The sequence below is a fragment of the Ambystoma mexicanum genome, chromosome 9 (genome assembly GCF_040938575.1).
Source record: "Ambystoma mexicanum isolate Mex_15411 chromosome 9, UKY_AmexF1_1, whole genome shotgun sequence".
Classification (NCBI taxonomy): domain Eukaryota; kingdom Metazoa; phylum Chordata; class Amphibia; order Caudata; family Ambystomatidae; genus Ambystoma; species Ambystoma mexicanum.
In genome coordinates this window covers 1,538,942,303-1,538,963,055 of record NC_090931.1, presented here as the reverse complement: position 1 = coordinate 1,538,963,055, position 20,753 = coordinate 1,538,942,303, and the positions used below count along the sequence as shown (strand labels likewise).

The window sequence follows — 20,753 nt, the reverse complement described above, 5'->3', positions numbered from 1 at the left end:
AGAGAGAGAGAGAGAGTGTGAGAGTGTGAGAGAGAGAGAGAGTGAGAGAGAGAGAGAGAGAGAGTGTGAGAGAGAGAGAGAGAGAGAGAGAGAGAGTGAGAGTGAGAGTGAGAGTGAGAGTGAGAGTGAGAGAGAGAGAGAGAGATCCCAAAGTGGTACTTAACTGAGGGAGTGTATTTTTGAAGTGTCTTTTATTGTTGCCTACTGCCCTTTCAAAAGAAGGGTTTTTAAAAAAAAAAAGAATGACTGTTAAATTAATAACTAATTATTTTAACAAGAAACCTTGAGCATAAGTGTTATTTGAATACTTGATACTGTGGATCTCTATGTTACACCTCTACAGCTCACATTGACCCCTCTTGAGATTCCAAAAGGTTGGGTTCCCTATTGCCAAGAGGACAAGGCTGGTGTAGTCTCCCACAGGGTTACTACATACAATCTTGCCTAACAGAGGGATGCGTACTCAGCAGCACCCTCAATTCGTGGAAATTCAGGTACAGTTGCTTGCAGGGCAGGATCTTACCTACCCTTCTGGCAGAGATGATGGCAACAAGGAAAACCATTTTCCATGAGAGAAACTTGAGTGGGGTCTGATTCATATGCTCGAGTGGATCCCCCACTCCCTCATGAGCCACGTCAGAACCACGTTGAGTTCCCACGCCAGGGCAGGAGACTTCACCAGCAGGAAAGATCGGAAAAGTCCTTTGAGAAACTCCTTGATGAGTTGGTGAGTCCAAAATACAGATCTTCCTGGGGACCAGGTGTAGCAGGAGATAGCCGCCAGATGCACCTTGATGGAGGTGTGCACCAGTCTGGTCCTGGCCAAGGATAGCAAGTATGGAAGTATGACCCTCACAAGGGTAATCTTTTGTGATCGGCACATGTAGCGAAACGTTGCCACTTGTGACCATATCGCTTCAAGGTCGACAACTCCCTAGCCTTGGCGAGGATCTCCCTGCAGTCCACTGGAAACTCATACCCTCCAAACTCTAGGGCTGCAGGAGCCAAGCCCTCAGGTTCAGCAATACTGGGTCGTGATGCAGGATTGCGCCCCTTTCTCTGGTGAGAAGATCCAGAACCACTGGCAACTTGACGGAGGTGACGCTGACAGGCTGAGAAGGTCCGAATACCAAATCTACCGCGGCCACCCCGAGGTGATGAATATCATCTTGCATGGACACTGAGTGTGTTGATGACTCGTAGCAGGAGAAGGAACAGAGGAAACACGTACAGAAACAGCCCTTCCCACGGGACGGAAAACATGTCCCCCAGGCTCCTCGGCTGGTGGAATCTGCTGGCAAACCTCTGGCATTTGGAGTTCATCGTCAACGCAAACAGATCGATCTGGGGTCTGCCGCATTTGAAGAATAAATGGTCCACCTGATCGTTATACCAAATCGGCTTTGGGGCGTGCTCACCATGAAGCCATCTGGCAATTTTTACCGAAATCTCTAGAAACTTGCAAGTGAAGATAATCGTAGACCTGTTCTTTAGTGCCCGATTAGCTCCCACTCATGGCAGGAGCGCCTTGCCAAACAGATTCTCTCCATCGAAGGGTGTTTGACCTCCTGATGGGAATTAGTGGCTTTCATACAACCTTTCTGACAAAGGCAGACACTGTTGCTCATTTGCCGGAACCCTGTGTCTGTGTTGGCATGATCCAAAGCCACATCCCCTTCCTGGAAGAGAGCGATGGCCTGGATTTTCTCATCATCGAGGAGGAACTCCAGGATCAGTCCCAGCTCGTACCACAATTCCCTGTCATACCTGGCCAGGATCGCCAGTGCGTTGGCCACCTTGATAGTGGAAGCCACGGTTTGAATCACCTTCTTTCCCATGGCGTCCATCCTTTTCCCCCTCGCTGTGCGGAGGGACCGAAGATGAGGAAGGGTTAGCCGACCGTTTCATTGTGGTCGCAGACACTACAAATCCGGCGATGGCTGCGACCAAAGGCACTTGGATGCGAAGTCTGGCACCCTATATTTCTTCTGCAGCCTATCCAGTTTGGCTAGAACTGTGCAAGGGTTCTTAATGAGGACCAGGCCCTCCTCCCAAACATCGTCCAGAAAGGGCACCACCATGATAGTCTTCCCCTTGGCCTTGCGCCTTTGATACAAGAAGCCATCCTTCTTGGTTTCCTCCAGCACCAGCGGGAATAGCTCGGAGGCCCTGGCGATCGTGGAGTGGAACGATCCCACCTCATTCGGTGAGGACACCCTATGTGGAGCATCCAAATGTGGCGATTCACCGTCCGCTGCGACAATGTCATCATCATCCGTCGTTGTGGCCCTATCCGTTCCCGTACCAGTGACTGGGTCTGCTGGGCAGGAAGGGGCCCGATGTGGTGGAGGGGGTTGATATGGGGGCGTCGGATGACGCTTCCTCTTCTTCACTGGAAGCTGATCGGAGACCTGGGGGACCACAAGTCCGGAACTGGAGGCATCCTCATCTGGAGCTCTGACACCAAAAATCTAAGGAAATGTCCCTTGGTTGAGAAGGCAGAAAAAGAAAATGAGGCCTGTGCCGTCATCACCGTAGTCCTCTTCAACATCCTTGTGGACCATATGCAAGGAATTTCTTTGTCGTCCGTCGACAAGACCTCCATTGTTTGGGTGATGGCCTGGGATGGCTGTTTCGGGGGACTCCTCATCTCCCTTTCATCCCCCCGCCCCCAAAGGGTCTTGAACCAGGGCCTGGGCCGGTTTCACCCCTTCTGGTGTGTCAACAGACTTTGCCAAAGTCACTGCGGCGGTGTCGTGCATTGCGGGCAGGGTCACTTTCTGAGCCGTGGGAGCTACCCTCGTAGGATCAGCCCCCGTATCTGCCATGGTAGTAGTAGTCATTGAAGGAGCCACCAACAAGGGAAGCTGATGACGATTGCGCCCTACCCACTTTGGGACCCACTTCCGCAGCGAACCCGGTGGACTTGGACGTGCGGCTCTTGGCCTTATCTTGGGCCCCCGCGGATGAAGCGCCCTCAAAGGATTTAGAAGACCACTCCTCGGACTGGCCAGTCCTGAGCGAGACATGACCCTGCTCGGAGCCTACTATGCCTGTCCTTCGTTGTTTTCTTGGAGAAATCAAGGCAAACTTGCACTCCACTTCCTAGTGGTCCGGGTGCAGGCAATAGAGGCATTGCAGGTGCGTGTCTTCCAAAAACACATTCTGTAGTCCGTATTTGGTGCAGGGCCTGAAGAGGAACCTTCCCTTCTTCTCCTCTGTCATGGTCGGAGGGTGCGAGGTAGGCCCAAGAGGCCTTGTAGAATCTTCAATGGATCTTCGCCCTTGAGGGGCGCAGTACTTCACTGACAACGGGTGACCGCTGTCAGCAGATAAAGAAAAGAGCACAAAGGCTTCTTTGAAACAAAAATATAACTTTTCTGTCGAAAACACGAGGACTCCCAACACTGAAGCGTGCAGTAAAAATCTGAAGATGGCTGCCAGATGAGGGGCTTAAGGAGAGGACGGTCATTGGATGAGGGCAGTATGACCCAAAGCACAGTGATTGGTTTAGAGGAGAAATACAGTTTTTAAGTGATAGTGAAACAGTTTTTCTTTTACAGAGGATTCCCAGCCTGACGACAGGGAATATTCATGAGCATGTGAATCCATGCCAGACCCCATGCTGGAGAATCTAAATTGCGTGACTCTTTGCCTCATTTCTCTTGGCGTTCTGGAGTAACATCTGGGTCCACTGCTTTTCAGAGTAGGACCTAGGCATGGCCTTTTCCCACATGTTATGTTAAAGCTGAGGCAGTGGAGATATTGCAATGAGCATTTACTAGGGTTAAGCAAGAGGATGACAGCGCATCTTGTCACCCCATTTTTGGAGGGTGGCTGCCAGCAGGGAGCTCCTTAATCACTTCTTGGTGTGTGCAATCGCATTGATAAGGCATTTCATTAGCAGTATGTGTTGCCACTGATATTTATCTGACAAACGGAAGTTGCTCTTTAATGCGTTAAACACCACCACCTGCTGCTTCCTCTCATCCCAAACGTCCCCTGCGCAACTTATGCCCTTTTCTGCCCATTCCCGCCAGTAGAACGGGCGGCCAGCGGTGATTAGCCAAGTTGGGCGCTTCCATATAGGGGCCTGTGAGCCTTCTCCCAACAGTATGTGGTGTTTGCTAGCATGGCAATGTTGCCGGGATTATCTTTCCATATAGAGGGCAGTACACTATTTTTGCGAGGGTCTAATCATGATAACCAGTTTAAATATGATCTTTCGGTATATTGTTTATATAGATCATACGTTATATTGTTTATATAAATCATACAATGTTTCACCACCAATGAGAAAATACACCTCGAATTCTCAAATGATCAGGTAACTATTGGTTTCATATTGAGAGGACCTGCATCATGGCGATTGCTTGCAGGGAGGAGTTCCCTTTCGCATGCATTGACTGCATAAGGGCGAGTCTTCTGGTCAGAGGGTTACTGACTGTAGGATCGCTATGGTGTAGCGGTTAGAATGAAGAGCTTATAATATCAGGCTAGTAGGAATGATTTCCAGCTTAAAGGTGGACTTGCAGAGTAGTTATTTAAATGTGTCTTTATTTCCACAGTACCCAGTGTACTAATACCTTCCGGCAGGTCCAGCAACACAGATCACACATCTGCCTCCAGATGTTCTGCAGCCATGGCCGATGCTGATGAGGTCGGACGGTTTCCTCTTCTTATGTCCCCCCACTACCCTCAAAGTACACTAAGAGAGCCGGGATCATCAGTTCAACAAAGAAATAAAAATAAGTGCAGGGGCTGTAGGGCACCGAGACCCTCCAAGCAATGTAGCCACTACACTGGTTGGAGAGCAGGCTGGGACCACTCACACCCCTTGTGCCGATCCATACACCAGTCTGTGCGGTAAGCCACACCAGCATCACCCAGACATGAATGCACCAGGCATTCACTCCTGTGCCACAGTTCACTGGGGCAGCCAGTCTTTAAGCAAATCACTTTGGGCACCTCCAAACCTCAGGGCCCAAGGTCTGAGGCCATAAACATGTTTTGCCACAGGATCAAGAAGGGTTCTACCTGCGACTAAGTGTAGTTCATCTACGCGCTGCCATCTTGCACAGGCTCATGAATGCCACCCCCCCCCCAGGTGGGGGTGGAGGGGTTACACATGGGATCTATTTTGAATTTGGACAGCACAGACACATACCTCCTACTTCAGCTGGGCTGGGGAAGTCTCGCTTTCTTCCGCAGGCTTCTGTGTCTGGAGGGTGGGCCAGGTGTACGTTTTCCTCTGTTTTTACACTGAATGACGCTTCGGGATCGATAATCATGTCACCTGTTGTAGAAAGTAAACATCGATGAGTTCCACCCTATTGATGGGAATACACTTTTGATTTTAGACTCATGCAGCAATTATTCATTAGTCCCACTTCCCCTCTGTTCTGGCTGAATACTTGCTGTTCTGGCTGAATACTTGCTGTTCTGGCTGAATACTTGCAATGTTAACACAAGTAAAGAGAGGGCTGAGCTGAACACTGCAGAGAAATATATTCACCCATTCCCCTCTCCTGCAATCTTTATGAACTGATATTTCAACCTGTAAAGCTCAACCTAATCATATGTCATCCATCACTGTATCTCTAAACAACTCCTCCACGGATCCCGCTCTCTCCCCAGTTCTCTGGAGTTCTTTTCTCCCTCTGTTGCCTGTTATCTGTCACTTTGTTGCGTTCTCTTGCTCTCACCACCTTCACTCATTCCTTCCTTCCTTCCTTCCTGCCTTATCCACCTTTCTCTTTCTGCCTCTTGTGGAAAGTCAGACACAGGAGACAAAAGGACGTATTTGAACGGGATATTTTATGAAAAGAATTATCCGCATATTCTAAGTGGTGGAAATGCTGGTAAAACCTCATTTCATGGGACTCGATGGAAGGGATTGACGGAATGTCCGGCACCAGTAACTCTGGAGTTTATTTGCTGGTGGGGGAAGATTTGCCTGCAGCTCTTGGCTGGAGGTAAATCAGAGCCCGACCGACAAGCTTCTATTTTGCAGGTGCAGTAAAAGGGCCAGAATTACCGGCATCTTTACCACACCAGCAAATCTGTAATGAGGCCCAATGCCTTCTCGAAACCCTACTTCTAAAATGAGTCTCCTACACGAATACTCAACAACCAGGTGCTCGTCAGGAAGACTTACAAAGAAGGCTCTGTCCTCTGTCAAGACCTACGCAATCCTAACATCTGCCCTACCACTATGAAACGAAAAAGACTATAGAGGATTTTTTAGTTTCATCATTTTTATTAAAGGATACCGTACAATCACAAAAAGTAGATAACCAATTCACCAATATATCAATATGGCATGGGTATTGTTACAACAATGACATCAAAACTCGAATATAAATTTACAAACGAGAACGTGTCCAGGGGAAACTTGGATCCCACCCGCAGACCCCAGGACTCCTAGGAAATTTTCCCTGTCCATGAACACTCAGACACAGCAGCGATAAACCTTCACATGAGAAAAATCCTCCAAAGAATTCATGAGAGAGACAGAGAGAGACAGAGAGAGATGGAGGGAGACAAAAAGGAAGGAAAGAACAGCTAGACAGAGACAGATACAGAGACTGTATCACAGGCTTCTCCTGAGCATGTTAATCTTGCTACACAACAGATATAGCATCACATTACACACTTACCCCTATTCCAGTTAATTAAGAACACACTTCACAACCTCCATTATACAATCGATTAACAGCCATTACCGTGCGGCTAATTACATTCTATTTCGTTGTGTTCAAAAACACCATATGATACAATAACCATACACTTTGATATCCGGTTTGATAGATGCGGTTTGACATACAGTTTGAAAGATGCGGTTTGATATGCTAAACCTCAAGTAGGCTAATAGACAGATACTACACATTACTGTGAACACTTCCCTATTTCTCTACTCCTGGGTCAAAAACAATGTAATGGTCTGAGCCCAGTAAACAAGGATGGGGGGGTGGTGGGAGGAACTGGGGAAGTCATGTTACTGGGTTGCGTTTGCCCGATATTCCATTGGAGATTTCCAGGGCCATTTCCGATACCAGTACTTCCCATTTTGTGAGTCGAGTACTCCAACACCAACACGGTCTTGGGTGCATACAGTTCAGGAACTCTTCCACAGGTACTAAGTACAAAGGTCTCAGCTGGTGCTTGTGGCCTTCCTCAGGAGGAAGCTCTCCATGTGGTGTGTATATGCCACCAGATTCCACCATCTGGCCTTAGACAAGGACGGCAGACTCTACCAGTGAGACGTTGCTGCTTTGAAGACTATCGTTGTCAAGGCATCAAACAAGTGTTGTTGGCTTTTGTTCCCCCGGAACGGAGTATGGACACTACCATATACTAGAGACGACAACGATAACAGCACCTGTACCTTACAAATGCACAGGATAATTGCCCACATGGACACCCAAAAGGCGTATGCAAAGTTACAACCATACAGCATATGGTGTAGCAAGCCTCTAGCCTTTTGATGCAACCAACATAGGGTCGCCTGTGTGCCTCGCAGTGGCCCTTCCAGCTTGGAGAGGGCGAAGAGAGCTCTACTATATATCATAACATCCCGATGGAGGCCATATTATTTCGGTGTGTGAGTCAATCTATTGACGTATGTCACTTATTGCTCATATACCAGCCTCCGCCCTCTCTCAAGGTAGCTTTCTTGAGAAATGTCCCGATCTTGTAGCTAATCTACAAATTCAATACACTCATTTGGTGGTTCTAGGGGACTTTAATTTAAAATACTGTCCCCCTAGTCCCCCTGCTCTCGATTTATTTGCTGAAAGCATGGTTAATCTCAAACTCCATCAACATGTTGATAACCCTACTCATAAATTTGACAACATATTGGATTTGGTATTTGCGCATAAATCTCTTCTCATACTTCAGTTTATCTAACCCATACCCTGGTCTGACCACTTCCTGGTCTCGTGGAGACTGGAAATTATAGGTAAACCTGTTAAAACTCCCACAGAGAAAATTTGGCAGCGCTCCTGGTGTGCTGTGGACACCTCAAATCTGGCCACTTTGATTCAAGCTAAATATAGCTGTGAGTCTGCGGTGTCACTGCCCTCTATGTCTGAAGCCTTCCTCGAAGCTGATAATATGGTTGCCCCTCTTCGGTTGATTCTACCCTGTAGACAGCCCCCTGAACCATGGTTCACTAATCCCCTGAAAGAAGAATGCCTCAAACTACGCCAGTCAGAAGGTAAATGGCGTAGAACATACAATCCTGCTCTTAAAATTCAATATAAAACACATTCCGCTGCTTACTCAGCTAAAATCAAAGCTGCTAAAATGGCACATTTTACTACTAATATTGAGTCCTCACTTTCTCAGCCAAGGGCCCTATTCGCTGCTGTTAAGGATCTTACTTCAGTGGAGAGGCTCCCCCCTACTCTCACGCCCACTCAGGAGCTTTGTGATGTTCTATCTCACTTCTTTATTTCGAAAATTGACGCCATCAGACAAACCATTGCTCTGGCAGTGACAAGGGCTTGACCCACAGATAACACCACCCCTTTTCCCACTGTCTTTGATCCCACCATTGTTAATACTTGGTCCATCTTTCCGACTTATACCGAGGAAACCATCCTAACGGCTATTGGAAAAATCAAGTCATGCCCTCCCTCGGATACTATTCCTTTACGGGTCATAAAAGACATTGCCCCTGATCTGCTATCAGAGATTACCAAAGCTATTAATGACTCCTTTCAAACGGGATCTGTCCCTCAGGAGTTGAAGTCTGACAGGGTGATCCCTCTTCTGAAAAATCCTACCTTGGACCTTACTATCCCATCTAATTTCCGTCCTATCTTGCTTCTCCCTTTTCTGGCTAAACATTTAGATTCACTGGTGACCCCCCCTTCCATCTACCTCTAGAATCTTTCAAAATTCTGGACCCCGTTCAGTCCGGGTTTCATCCCGGTCGTGGTACGGAGAGTGTCTTGGTCGCCGTTTTGGACGATATGACCAGACTGGTGGATGCAGGTGGAGTGGGTGCCCTGATTTTGTTAGATCTATCAGCGGCCTTCAACACAGTCGACCACTCCATCCTGCTATCCCGCCTCTTCCAGTTTGGTATATCTGGACAGGTACTAGCTTGGTTCAGTTCGTTCCTTGCGGATCGTACTCAGACCCTCTCGATGCCTCCTTTTCTTTCTGCTCCTTGTCACCTCAGTTGTGGAGTGACCTAAGACTCTTCCCTGTCGCCTATTTTGTTTAACATCTACATATGGGCCCTTGTGTGTCTCATCCGCTCCTTCGGCATCAGGTGTTACTCCTATGCCGACGACACCCAGATACTGATCAGATTAGACATTGATCAGACTGAGGTGTCGTTGTGCTTGCGGGGGTGCCTTACTGCAGTTGGAGATTGGATGAACCACAATGGGCTCAAACTGAACGGGGACAAGACTGAGGTGATGGGTTATCCCCCCGATCCTACACTTTGGGTGTCCTCCTTCTGGCCCTCCTCCCTGGGACCCCTACCGATTACGGTTAAGAAAGTGAAAAACTTGGGTGTGGTCCTATCTGCATCCTTGTCTATGGACCAACAAGTCTCTGCGGTCTGTCAGGCTGGTCATTTTCAGCTGAAGATTCTGAGAAGAGTATTACCTCTGATCCCGGCCCCATTGCACCCTCCCGTGGTTGCTGCTATGGTTCTGTCGCAAACAGACTATTGCAACTCTTTGTATCTAGCCCAACCCAAGGGCCTGATTAAACGGCTGCAGCAGCTGCAAAATCTGGCTGCAAAGGTAGCCACAGGTTCCCCTTTTGGAGCGCACATCTCCCCTGTGTTACGCAACCTGCACTGGCTCCCTGTGGCTCAACAGGTGGAATTTAAGACATTGTGTATTGTACACCGTGCCATTCATGGTCCGGGTGCAGAATACCTTCGAGCCAAGTTCATGCACTATCATCCTACTCGTCACCTTCGCTCAGCCACCTCCGAACAACTGGTTGTTCAAAAGCACAACAGAGACTGGGTTGGCGGCCGGGCCTTCTCTATTGCTGCAGCAGTTCTGTGGAATAATCTCCCACTCATCATAAAGAAAACCCTCAACTATCTGAGTTTAGGAGGTGGGTTAAAACTTACCTATTTTGAATGTCATGGGGCTGTCTCCATCTCTCCTAGCGCCATGATACCTTCGGGCGACTGTGCGCTTTATAAGAATCACTAACATAGCATAACATGTAAAGGGTCAGTGTGATCGAGACCGATACTGAGGTGCGCATGACCTTCCATTCGATGTCAGACCAACTTTCAGCTGAGATATCCAACCCACACTCATCCACCCAGGCCTGCTTCGGTCTATGATTGGAACGGGGTTGGAGGAAATAGGATTGGGTTCTATAAATCGAAGCTGCCGATGTTGGAAGGGATTTGACAACAACTGCCACCTTCGGGTGCAGACCAATAATTGCCCAACATCTTCCGACCAGTTGCCAATACCGTAAAACTTCACCTTTATGGAGCTCTTGTCTAACGTGCTGCTCCTGGAACGAGATTGCCCCCTCCCCGGGACAAATGTGCTCATCATGTAATATCCCAATGTTGGCCATAGTACTGGTTTACCGTCCACCTTTATACCAATTCAGCTTTGGGGCGTCCTCACCATAAAACCTTCTGGCAATTTTAACCAAAGTCTGTAGAGCCTTGGAAGTGAAGATAATCGTAGACCTGTTCTGTAGCCAGCCTGGTCAGTTTAAAGAGATCCAAAATGTTCTGGTCAGCAATATAATGATGCAGCTCTGGTGAACAGGCTTCAGAAAAATGCTCAAAAAACAAAAAGGTGGGACAATTCAACAAAAGTGTTCACCTTGTATCCATCAATCCACCCCATCATGTTCATAAGTGCAGCACTCACCCAGTCAACCCAAGACACATTCTCTCTTTTCTTAAATTCCCTGAACCTTTTAAGGGATTGGGTGGGTGTTTTGCCAAACTTGGTAATCAAAGCAGACTTCATGCACTCATACTGACCCCTTTCTTCCACACTCAGTTTCAGAATACAGTCATAACCAGTCTGAGTCACTCTACTTAACAAACACTTCGCCCTATCTCTTTTATCAACATCATGGATTCCACAAGCCATTTCAAATGCTTCAATCCATTGGAGGATATCAGAACCCTCTGCATACACACCAACCAAATCTTTCATAAACTTGGTGGCAGGGGACCTGACCCTCTCAACTGGTTTAGCTGAAGTCTCCACTCAAGCTTTCTCTAGCTGGATTCTCGGACATTCAGTGTCCTTGTTTTTAAGTTCAAGATCCCTATCTTTGAGTATCATTTGCTGTGCCAACTCCTCCTTCTTTAGTTCAGCTTTCAACTTTTTATATTCAAAGGCCAATTTCATCCTAAAAAATTCAAGCTCCAAGGCATTCCCTGAAGAAACAATGCTGGGTTTCGGAAATAGAGGCAGCAGGAGAGGCGGCACTCCCAGAAACAGATTAAATAACAACCCCTGGGGCAGGATCCTCAGTGGTTTCATCCCCCCGGCCCCCTTCATCAAGAGCATCACAATCAGTCTGGTAGTCCACCAAGGCAGCTATCAGCTCAGCCCTGATTTATCTTCAAACTCTAACTCCCTGGCTTCACAAGCACTCTGGAGAGCCTCGAAGCTCATCCTAGTCAATTTACCATTTGCAATAGATACCATTGCTTGTAATGTAGTTATCCTAGTACACAGCACTAAACCTTAAATTAACAAAGTGTGGATATTTCGTAGGTGGCAAGGTTACACACCGATTCTTAAAACCATTAGCATCCCACCGCTGCCACCAGTGTAAAGCACTGAGGGGGGTATCTGTAATCCTGCTCTCTATATGGCAGAGTAGAAGCACAGAGCCCCCCAGCCAAGATTCTCTATATGGTAGAATGGATTAACAATCAAGGCTTAAGCTCTCAGGAGGTGATTCAGGCTGGTTCTTAAATACAGTGTAGTCCCCAAGCCCCCATAAAGGAATGTCCACACACTATGGTCTATGGTATGTGATAACACAGTTCTTTATATAAATAAGGTTCAATATATATACAAAATCAATAATACACTTTATGCTTTGGCAAAACTTATGTGGGAAATATGTACAATATCAATGTGGTACCACAGTTAACTCTTGACTCATTTAAAATGCACCATCTGCTGACAGTTTCAATGGAATACAAGTCAAATAGCGATGTGAATCAACATCAGACAGAGGAGGGAAGACAAGTTAGGTTAAGCAATGGCAGAATAGTGCTTTAGCTACTAAGTCACAGTTCTGTGTGAGGATCCCCCACCTGGGCAACCTGGAAATAAAGTTTATCAACAAGCCCAGTCCATATATGTTTAAAATAGTCTTGTTTCCTGCTAAAAAGTTCAACAACCCCAATGTACCTGAGTTTAGCAGAGTTTTTTCGACGGTTTATCGACGGATCCCTCGTGGGTGAACACCCTTTAAAGCAGGAGCCATAGGGCGTCGAGATTCCTCGAAGGAAATGCAAACACTGTTGTCGAGAGAGCAGCTTCGACAATTCGCGGTGCTCGTCGATGATCGGTCGTGGACGTCCTGTGAAGATGAGGCGTGCAGTACACCTCGATGACAAGAGTTTGTTGCCGCAAATCGATGAAGAACGTAGCCCCGGCAGCGGGACCCGACATTGGCATTGACGGTTAGGACTCAACCACGGCTGGCTTTCGGATCTTTGTTGGTCTGTGTCTTTGTGGACTTCGGGTGGCGGGAAACCCACCGGCAGATTCTCCTTGGCTTGTCGATGACCTCGACTTTCTCCGGCGGGACAAAGCTGTCAACGGTGATGGCAAGGGAGTCGTTAGTTTCAAATGTCTTAGGCAAAAGGTGGAGCAGCGTGACTCTGGATGTCGAGCAGCACGGCGCCAAGCTGTCCCTGCTGCTGGGCAACACGACTCGATGGGCTTCCAGCGGTTACAGCAAACCTCTGAACCCTGGTCGATGACGATGGACTTCGATGTCCGTGTACTTCACTTCAGGGGCGGTACCAGTCTCCGGTCGACAGTCTTTTGGAACTGGCTTCTAGGGTGCCTTGGTGAAGATTAGCTTTCTGCACGATGTTCCCTCATAGCTCGGGGAGAGGTCTCCTAGCGAGGTCCTCTCTTGGATCAGTCCTCGACAGACTCGACAGCTTTCATATTGGGTTGATGGAAAGCAGCAGCAATCCTTCTTCTTCCAGACGGGCTTCAAGGATAAGCAGCTTCAACGTTCAACTTCAGCTTCTGAAAAATTCTAGTAAGTGAGAGGTCCCCAGATATACTGTTCTGCTTAAAAACTGTTAGTATTAAAAACGATGCACTCGATTCTGGTGTTTCTGTCCCCTGGCACTCAGTTCCTGCAGCAGCAATGGAAGTACAGCCAGCAGAGAGAGGATTTCTAGTCGAGTTCATCTTGGGGTCGATTGGTCCCACCAACCCAACCAGAGAAGTCGTCCTTTGCAGGGCTTCTCTAGTCGAGGCGAATTTCGGAACTTCGGCACTGCAGCAGGGCTTCACCAGGCAAACCAACGGTCCAGGAGGAGCAAGCTTCTCTTCCAAGTTCTTCTTCGGATTCCTTCATCCAGTGGTCGACTGCCTTCCTTGCAAAAGACCTCGCCTTTTATGCAAGTCTCTCCCATTCATTCGCAGCTTAGCTGTCATTCACACAACAGGGTGGCTGTCCTGCAAGGACAGCCAGCCGGCCAATCACCTTTGGGTGCATTCCTGTAACCAAGGAGACTAGGCACAGGGAGTTTTGCGCACCTCCCTTGCTTCCTACCCTGCCAGGCACACTGGAGCCAGAGGCAGGCTTCACTAGTGAACCCCGCCAAAGACAAAACGAACAAAGGGACCAAACCTGGTTTGGCAAACAGAGTAAATCTTAAGAAGCACCTTTACAACAAGAAATGTCGAAAAAAGAAGACCAGGGCCATTTTCACAAAATGGGAACCCATGGGTGCTATACTGCAGCTGCGGACGCAGCCTTCGGTAAAAACACACAACTAAATCCAGACCTCTGTCGCAGTATATTGTGTCTTAAAACTAACATGTGTCATTTAACTCTGCATACGCCTTGATGTGCTAAGACCCACCCAGTCACCCAGGTTATCACGAGGGGCAAGACCCCTAAGCCCTGTGGCTCATAAAAGTCTCAATGAAAGACGATGTAATCATGTGAATGCAATTTATAGGTGTGCATAGATGTATTCAAAGGTGTATGAAGGATTGTCATTTATTACATGTCTAATGGTAGTTTCTCAGGCCAACTTAGTTAGTATCACCTCTATCTTGTCGTGACCTAACCCTCACCCCTCCTGGACACAGGCACCTGGACCTCGTGACGCTCACCCTCCCGCCAACTGGGCAGCCTATCCGGAAGAAGTATAGCCTACAGGAATATATGTAACATTGCTCCCCAACCAATCCTGTACTAATGTAATACCCTATGTTAGTGACCTCACCAATGACGCTGTTTTACTTTATAATTCCATGTACGTGTATTGTTTGCCAGAGCGCTCTCGAGGCAGCAGAGTTCTCTGGATGCCAATTCTACATAAAGACTTATTAATCTTGCAACCGGTTCTCATAGTCTCATTCCCTACTGAGATATGTTATACTTTATGAGTCTGCATTGGTAATTTGGGGAGTGAGCCTTTACAAAAGGGTGACATAAAAAATGTTACATGAGAAAGTAGACAAAGGGGCTACTAAGTAACCCCTCCAGCACTCTATGGAACATAGGGTGTGCTGGGTCTACAAAGTTAAAAAAGGTAAGTAAAGTCAATTTCACATAACTGCTCTTGGGATAGTAGTTTAACCAAGAGAAGGTATTTAAACCTTTGGGAAATCTAAAGGACTTCCCTGTGCCACTGCACTGAAGGTGCTGTGTCTCACAATGTAAAAAGATGATGCCTATGGAGTTTGACAGACTCCAAAACCCAAAGAAACAGTGTTCAAATCACAGAAGAATACCAGAGTGGGAAAAAGGTCCCACTCTCTCCAGGATGAAAATTAAAAAGCCCTTAAGTCCAACAAAAGAGCTGGGGGTCTCTAAGGTAGAAGGGAATTGGCGCTTTTCTGAGAATTCTCCCTAACACATCCAGAGACCCATAACAAGGAATTCGGATTCGGCGCAAGCACCCAGCCTTTCAGCACACCACACTGCATTAATTTCAGTTTCGAGAGGGGCTGTTTCATTCTTTGTGTCACACACACAGATACCAGACACCCATAACATGGAATGTATAATGGTCACACACTCCATTCACCCAGGTCCCACCCAAAGGATGAATCCACAACATACAGTCACTGGGAAGGCTCCAGCCAGTCTGGCCTGGACTTCCCCACAATACCATATATGGTTCTTCCACCCAACAGCCAGTCAGGGGAAAGGGCAGAGTCAGGGAGTCCCAGGACTTTGGGAAAACAAGGTAACAGGCCATCTTGTCTCCTTTCAGGACTCCACGGATTCCTATGGCAGGGCCTGGGTATCCCAAAATGGAGGATACTCAGAGCACCTGTCAAATACAGCATGGAGCTGCCACTAGCCCATACCCTGCTCTGTGGGCCACACACAGGTGCCCCAAAACATGCACTAGTGGTACAGGGTTGTACCCCCACCCATGGGTGCCATAAGGGTATCCCAAAGGTCTGTTCACCACAACCAAAAAGAGGAAGAGCTGCACTGCCAGGTGTCCCACACGGACTCCTGTGCAGAAAACAAGACAGAACACACATGATAAGGGAGTACAGGACAAGGACATGGAGGCCCTGTCCCTCCAATGCATTTCCAGCATCACACCTGCATGGCTCAGTTTGTTGTAACAGAGAAATGTGCTTTAAATCTTTTGGGCATGTACTTATTGAAACGCTTGCATGCACACAATTACTGTTCGCCGGATGGAGTCTACCTCACTTGCTCTGCTGAATCTTTCGCTAAATGTTATGTTTCCACCACAAACACTTTACCACCCGAACTTGCGAAAGTGGATAAAAAGGTGGGGGCATCAGGTAAAAATTATGTAAGGGGTATGGCGATAGATACAATTTAAATTCATGTTAAGCCACATGCAATTCTCCCAAGAATACCCAAATACAAAATATCCCAGGAAGGATTAGTAGGGATAAGGGGAGCGATTAAAGATTTACTTGCTAGAGGTATAGTTAAACAAATAGTGGGAGCCCATGTAACAGCCCAATTTTGCCAGTTCAGAAAAGAGGGATGGGAAGGAAGGTTTGACTTATTGAATGGAGAATGGTGGTAGATTTACGCGCTAGCAATAAAATTGTGGTGCCCCAGTTTCCAGTTGTCCCATATAGCACATCACTTTATACTATGGTTAGTTCCTCTGCACAATAGTTCACAGTTGTGGACTTAAAGAATGCATTTTTCATCATTCCAGAACATGAGGACAGCCAGTACCTTATTGCCTTTAGCATAGACGGTTCCACCTACACATTTTGTAGAGCACCCCAAGGATATACAGAGAGACCAAGCATTTACAGCCAGCCATTAAAATCACAATTGGACACTTTTACCCCATCTCCAGGCACTGTGTTATTGCAGTACATTTGTGACCTACTTACAGCAGCAGATACCAAGGAAGGGTGTGTGGACTGCACCACGCGCCTACCAGAGCTTTTAGCTCCCTTGGGACATACAGCTTCCCCAAATAAGCTACAATTTTGTCAGCAGTAGGTCACTTATCTAGGTCATTTACTTACTAAGGGAGAGAAAGTATTGCACACACAGTGGATACAAATTATACTTAACATGCCAGTACACAGCACACAGCAAGAGGTTAGAGGGTTTTTGGGGGTGACTTCATTCTGTAGACAATGGATGCTGAACTCTTCTTTGTTGGCTAAGCTTTTACTGGAACTACTACTCCTGTACCCCTCCCCGCACTCCGTCTCATCAGGAAAGCTTCGAGGCACTCAAGTCTGTGCTATGTAACTCTCCTGCATTGGTAACACCAGACAATACTAAATCCTTTTCTCCGTTTGTGCATGAACTAAATGGGCGTACTAACTCAACCACAAGGGGAGAAAAATAGGGCATGTGCCTATTTTTCGACCACCCTAGACCCAGTGACTAAAGGGTTTACAGCGCTTCCTTCTCCTGTTCAGAGAAGTTCTGAACCTCACTAGCTTTGTGGCTCGCTTCAGGTGTTCATTCTATCACTCTCAACTTCCCTTTCTTCCTATTAATGGCATAGGTTAACGTTCTCTTCATCCAAGTCTTGGAACTTACAATTATTTTGTGTATTAGATAGTCCCATTTATGCCATCATGTGGAGTGGGTTAGGAGTTCCTCACAGGAATGGGAGTCCTTGGGCCTCATTACACAGTGGGCCTCATTACAACCTTGGTGCTAAGTGCACCAACTTTACCACCATGGTGTAAACTCTGTTTACACCATGGTGGATGGCGGATTTACCGCCCCATTCCAAGGTGAGTGGGGCGGTAAATCCCCATTTCCCATTTTCCCTTCCCCATTCCCATTTTTGCCCCATAGGGCATAATGGGAGTGGGGAAGGCGCTAATTACGCCGCCGTAAATTACGGCGGCGTAATTAGCACCATGGCAGGTTAGCGCCATGGATTTTAACGCCTGCTAAAAGCAGGCGTTAAAATCAGAATCAGGCGTTAAGGGTTAACGGTGGCGTTAACCCTTAACGCCCGAGTTGTAATGAGGCCCAGTTTGCGGTAAACCATGGTGCTATCAGCACCATGGTTGCCGCGGGTACCATACCGGTACCACCATGGCGAAAAGGGGAATTACCACCCTATTCCAAGGTCGGGAAGGCGGTAATTCCCCCTTTCTCCATGGCCCTTCCCCATTCCCATTTTTGCCCCATAGGGCTCAATGGGAATGGGGAAGGCGGTAATTACGGTACCGCAAATTGCGGTACCGTAATTATCACCAAGGTCCCTTTGCAGGTCCCTACTTTAACGGCTGGTCTAGACCAGTCGTTAAGGTCGGGTCCCACAAAGGGACCTCGTAGTAAGGCGGTAAGGGTTTACCGATACCGGTGCCCTTACCGGTACCGGTAAACCCTTACCGCATACCGTGTAATGAGGCCCCTTGTCCCCTAAGGGAGAGTCTCTCCCGGTGAGGTCCCACTCGAATCCACTCTTCCCACTCCCACATTTACCCCACTCCTTCTCCAGCTGCCATCTTCCTCCTTGATCGACCTTTCCCTTTCGATGATGGTCTCCTAAACTTCTTTTCATCTGTTACCTGTCTCTCACCTTTATGACTGCCTCCCCCGCCATCTTGAAATGGCTGCCCTTACTTGCACAAACCGCACATGTCCTCTGGTCATCTCATCATGCCCGAGGATGAGAAGGAGGAAGGAAGAACATTGTGATGTACTGTCTTTGCAACGACCCCATGAAAATGTGGATAGAGTAGCTCCGTCCATCATGCCCAGGCCGAGGGGATTTAAGACGTGTACAGTCAATATGCCTGGAATTGTAGAACTGCCCCCTATCTTTTCACCCCCTAAAAACAATCAGCAAATCTCTAACTTTCACTACCTGGAAAAAATCCTATCGAAGAACATTACCCGCCAACTTCACTCCTTCTTTGGAGCCAAGCACCTCCACAACAATAACTAGGTCAACTTTGTCTCTGATTGTAGAACAGAGTTTGTTATCCCTTCGGTTTTACACAACATGTGTCTCATTACAGATGGCAGCACCTTCATTTTGTTTACCTCTGAGCAGCATTCAGCACTGCTGCTAATTCCATCCTCCTTGCCAGACTCTGCTCCAAGGCCTTGCACTCTTCTGGATTGAATCTTTCCTCTGGGACAGATTGCTCAAACTTGCCCACCCCACTTACCGATTCAGGCCTCCCCTCCTCCCCCACTGTGGATAACCAACGGAGTCTCTCCATCCTCTTCTCTTTGGTGCCCATGTTCATTCCATGGTCTCTCTCATTAATTCCTTTGGCACCACTTTCTGTCCTTAAGCCGATGAAACCCAGATCCATATCAGACTGGATTAGCACCTAAAAAGTAACACCTCCCTTTCGTTGCATGCCAGCTACCAATGACTGAATGTGAGATACGGACTTAACCAGACCTTCTGTTATGTCCTTGTTGAGTTTATCAAAACTGCCCCCAACTTTGGCAATCTATCTCTTCGACCGCTATTCCCTCGCACATTCAGTCAAAAGCGTGGGTATCCTCAGTTGTACGCAAAATCAGGGCTGCAATCAGCACAGCTAATTCTTCTGCCTAAGCACCCACAAGAACATCCCTCAGCTCTTCTCTTTCCAGCATGCGGTGACCACCATCAGTGCCCTCATCTCCTATGTACTCAATAGTGGAAAGACTGCTTCCCTCAGCCTCTTGCCCAAACTGACCCATCAAATGCAAGACTTCCAAAATGCAACCACCCTCCTTCTACTTGCCCGCAGGAAATTTTATCACATCACAACCACCCTTTACTCCCTCACCACTCCTATTGCCAAATGTAAAGAATGTAAATGTTTCAATAAAGAACGTAATACCATGAATTCGGTTTGCCGCCTCCTGGCTCTCTGTGTGACTAGGGTCTTCTTCTTCTTGGTTTCTTAATGAAAAGACAGTTGTGACAATAAGCGGACCTGGTTATAAAAGAAAACACACAATTATTAATCCCATGACCCTTGTATAAGAAAAGAGAAAAATCTGTTATTTATCCCGTGGTATATTATGGATTCCCGATCTTCCCACTGGCTGAATGTCAAAGCACAAATTCTTTTCAAAGTAGAGAGTCTGGCATTTAAGTTCCAGAATAGTTTGGCTCCCAAACATCCCATGTCCAAATATTCTAGATACCAACCTCAGAGATAGCTAAGGAGTGCTAGCCAGTTCCTTCCCTGCATCCCTTCCTTTCTCAGGTATCAGCTGGGGGCAAGTGGCTAAAAACTGGAATGATCTTCCCTTTCATCCCTCTCTGTCTTTCACACATAGTTGATTACCATTCCCCCCCCAGAGGTATATGCGAGTTATTTAATAAACTCAATAAATCAATAAACGTAACTCCACCACAGCAAGATTATTACAAAAAAGTGGCTCCTGCCCTTTATGACGAAGTCACAAGCCCGAGGCTACGGGATGGGATCAGGATAAGCCTGGGGACCTAGGTCCACAGTCCACTCCGTGATGCAGGCCCACAGGTGGTGTACGGTCAACCCTTACAACCACCATCCCATCCATAACCTTGTGTGAACAGGAAGTCCCCTGCCATGAGAGCCACAGAAATGTGTGGACAGCCAAATGGAATGGCAAAAGGAATGCCAAAAGAGGAGTAGCGAGTGCCGCTTCGAGCGTGCCACAGGCCCCGCTGTGCATACCCATTCACAGGATACCCCTATTATCAGGCAATTTGGATCATACCATGCAAAGAGTCCTAAGGGAAAGTCCGGTGGGCTTTTGGGAGGGTTGTCTGAGCAAGTTCAGCTGTCAAGACCGTTTCAAAGAAGGCGGACATACACTTTGTAACCTCAGCAAGCGGGGCCATTGGGCTGTCCTCTGCCCAACACAAATCACATGGGGAATTGGTAGTCCCCTCCCTTCACCCACGTCTGAGGCAAAAAACCTTGGGATCATCTTTGACTCCTCTCTATCTTTCCCTCCACACATCACAGACCTTGGCAAGAAGTCCAACGTTCAGCTGCACCTCCTCAGTGGCATTCTACCTTTCCTCGCCATCCTCCAGAAGCTCAATAGCTCCAGAGCCCTGGTTCTCTCTA

At 47.5% G+C, this 20,753-nt stretch overlaps 1 protein-coding gene across 1 annotated transcript in view; it reads right to left on the bottom strand.

Moving 5' to 3' along the window:
- The window catches only part of LOC138489474 (zinc finger protein 420-like), a 465,209-nt gene that overhangs the window by 402,010 nt on the left and 42,446 nt on the right, over positions 1 to 20,753 (bottom strand). Inside the window, exons 3-4 of the mRNA XM_069617209.1 lie at positions 19,527 to 19,622; positions 5,168 to 5,296 (exon numbers count right to left, since the gene is read on the bottom strand). Coding sequence (XP_069473310.1) covers positions 5,168 to 5,296; positions 19,527 to 19,622 — 225 coding nt within the window. The remainder of the gene's footprint in view (positions 1 to 5,167; positions 5,297 to 19,526; positions 19,623 to 20,753) is intronic.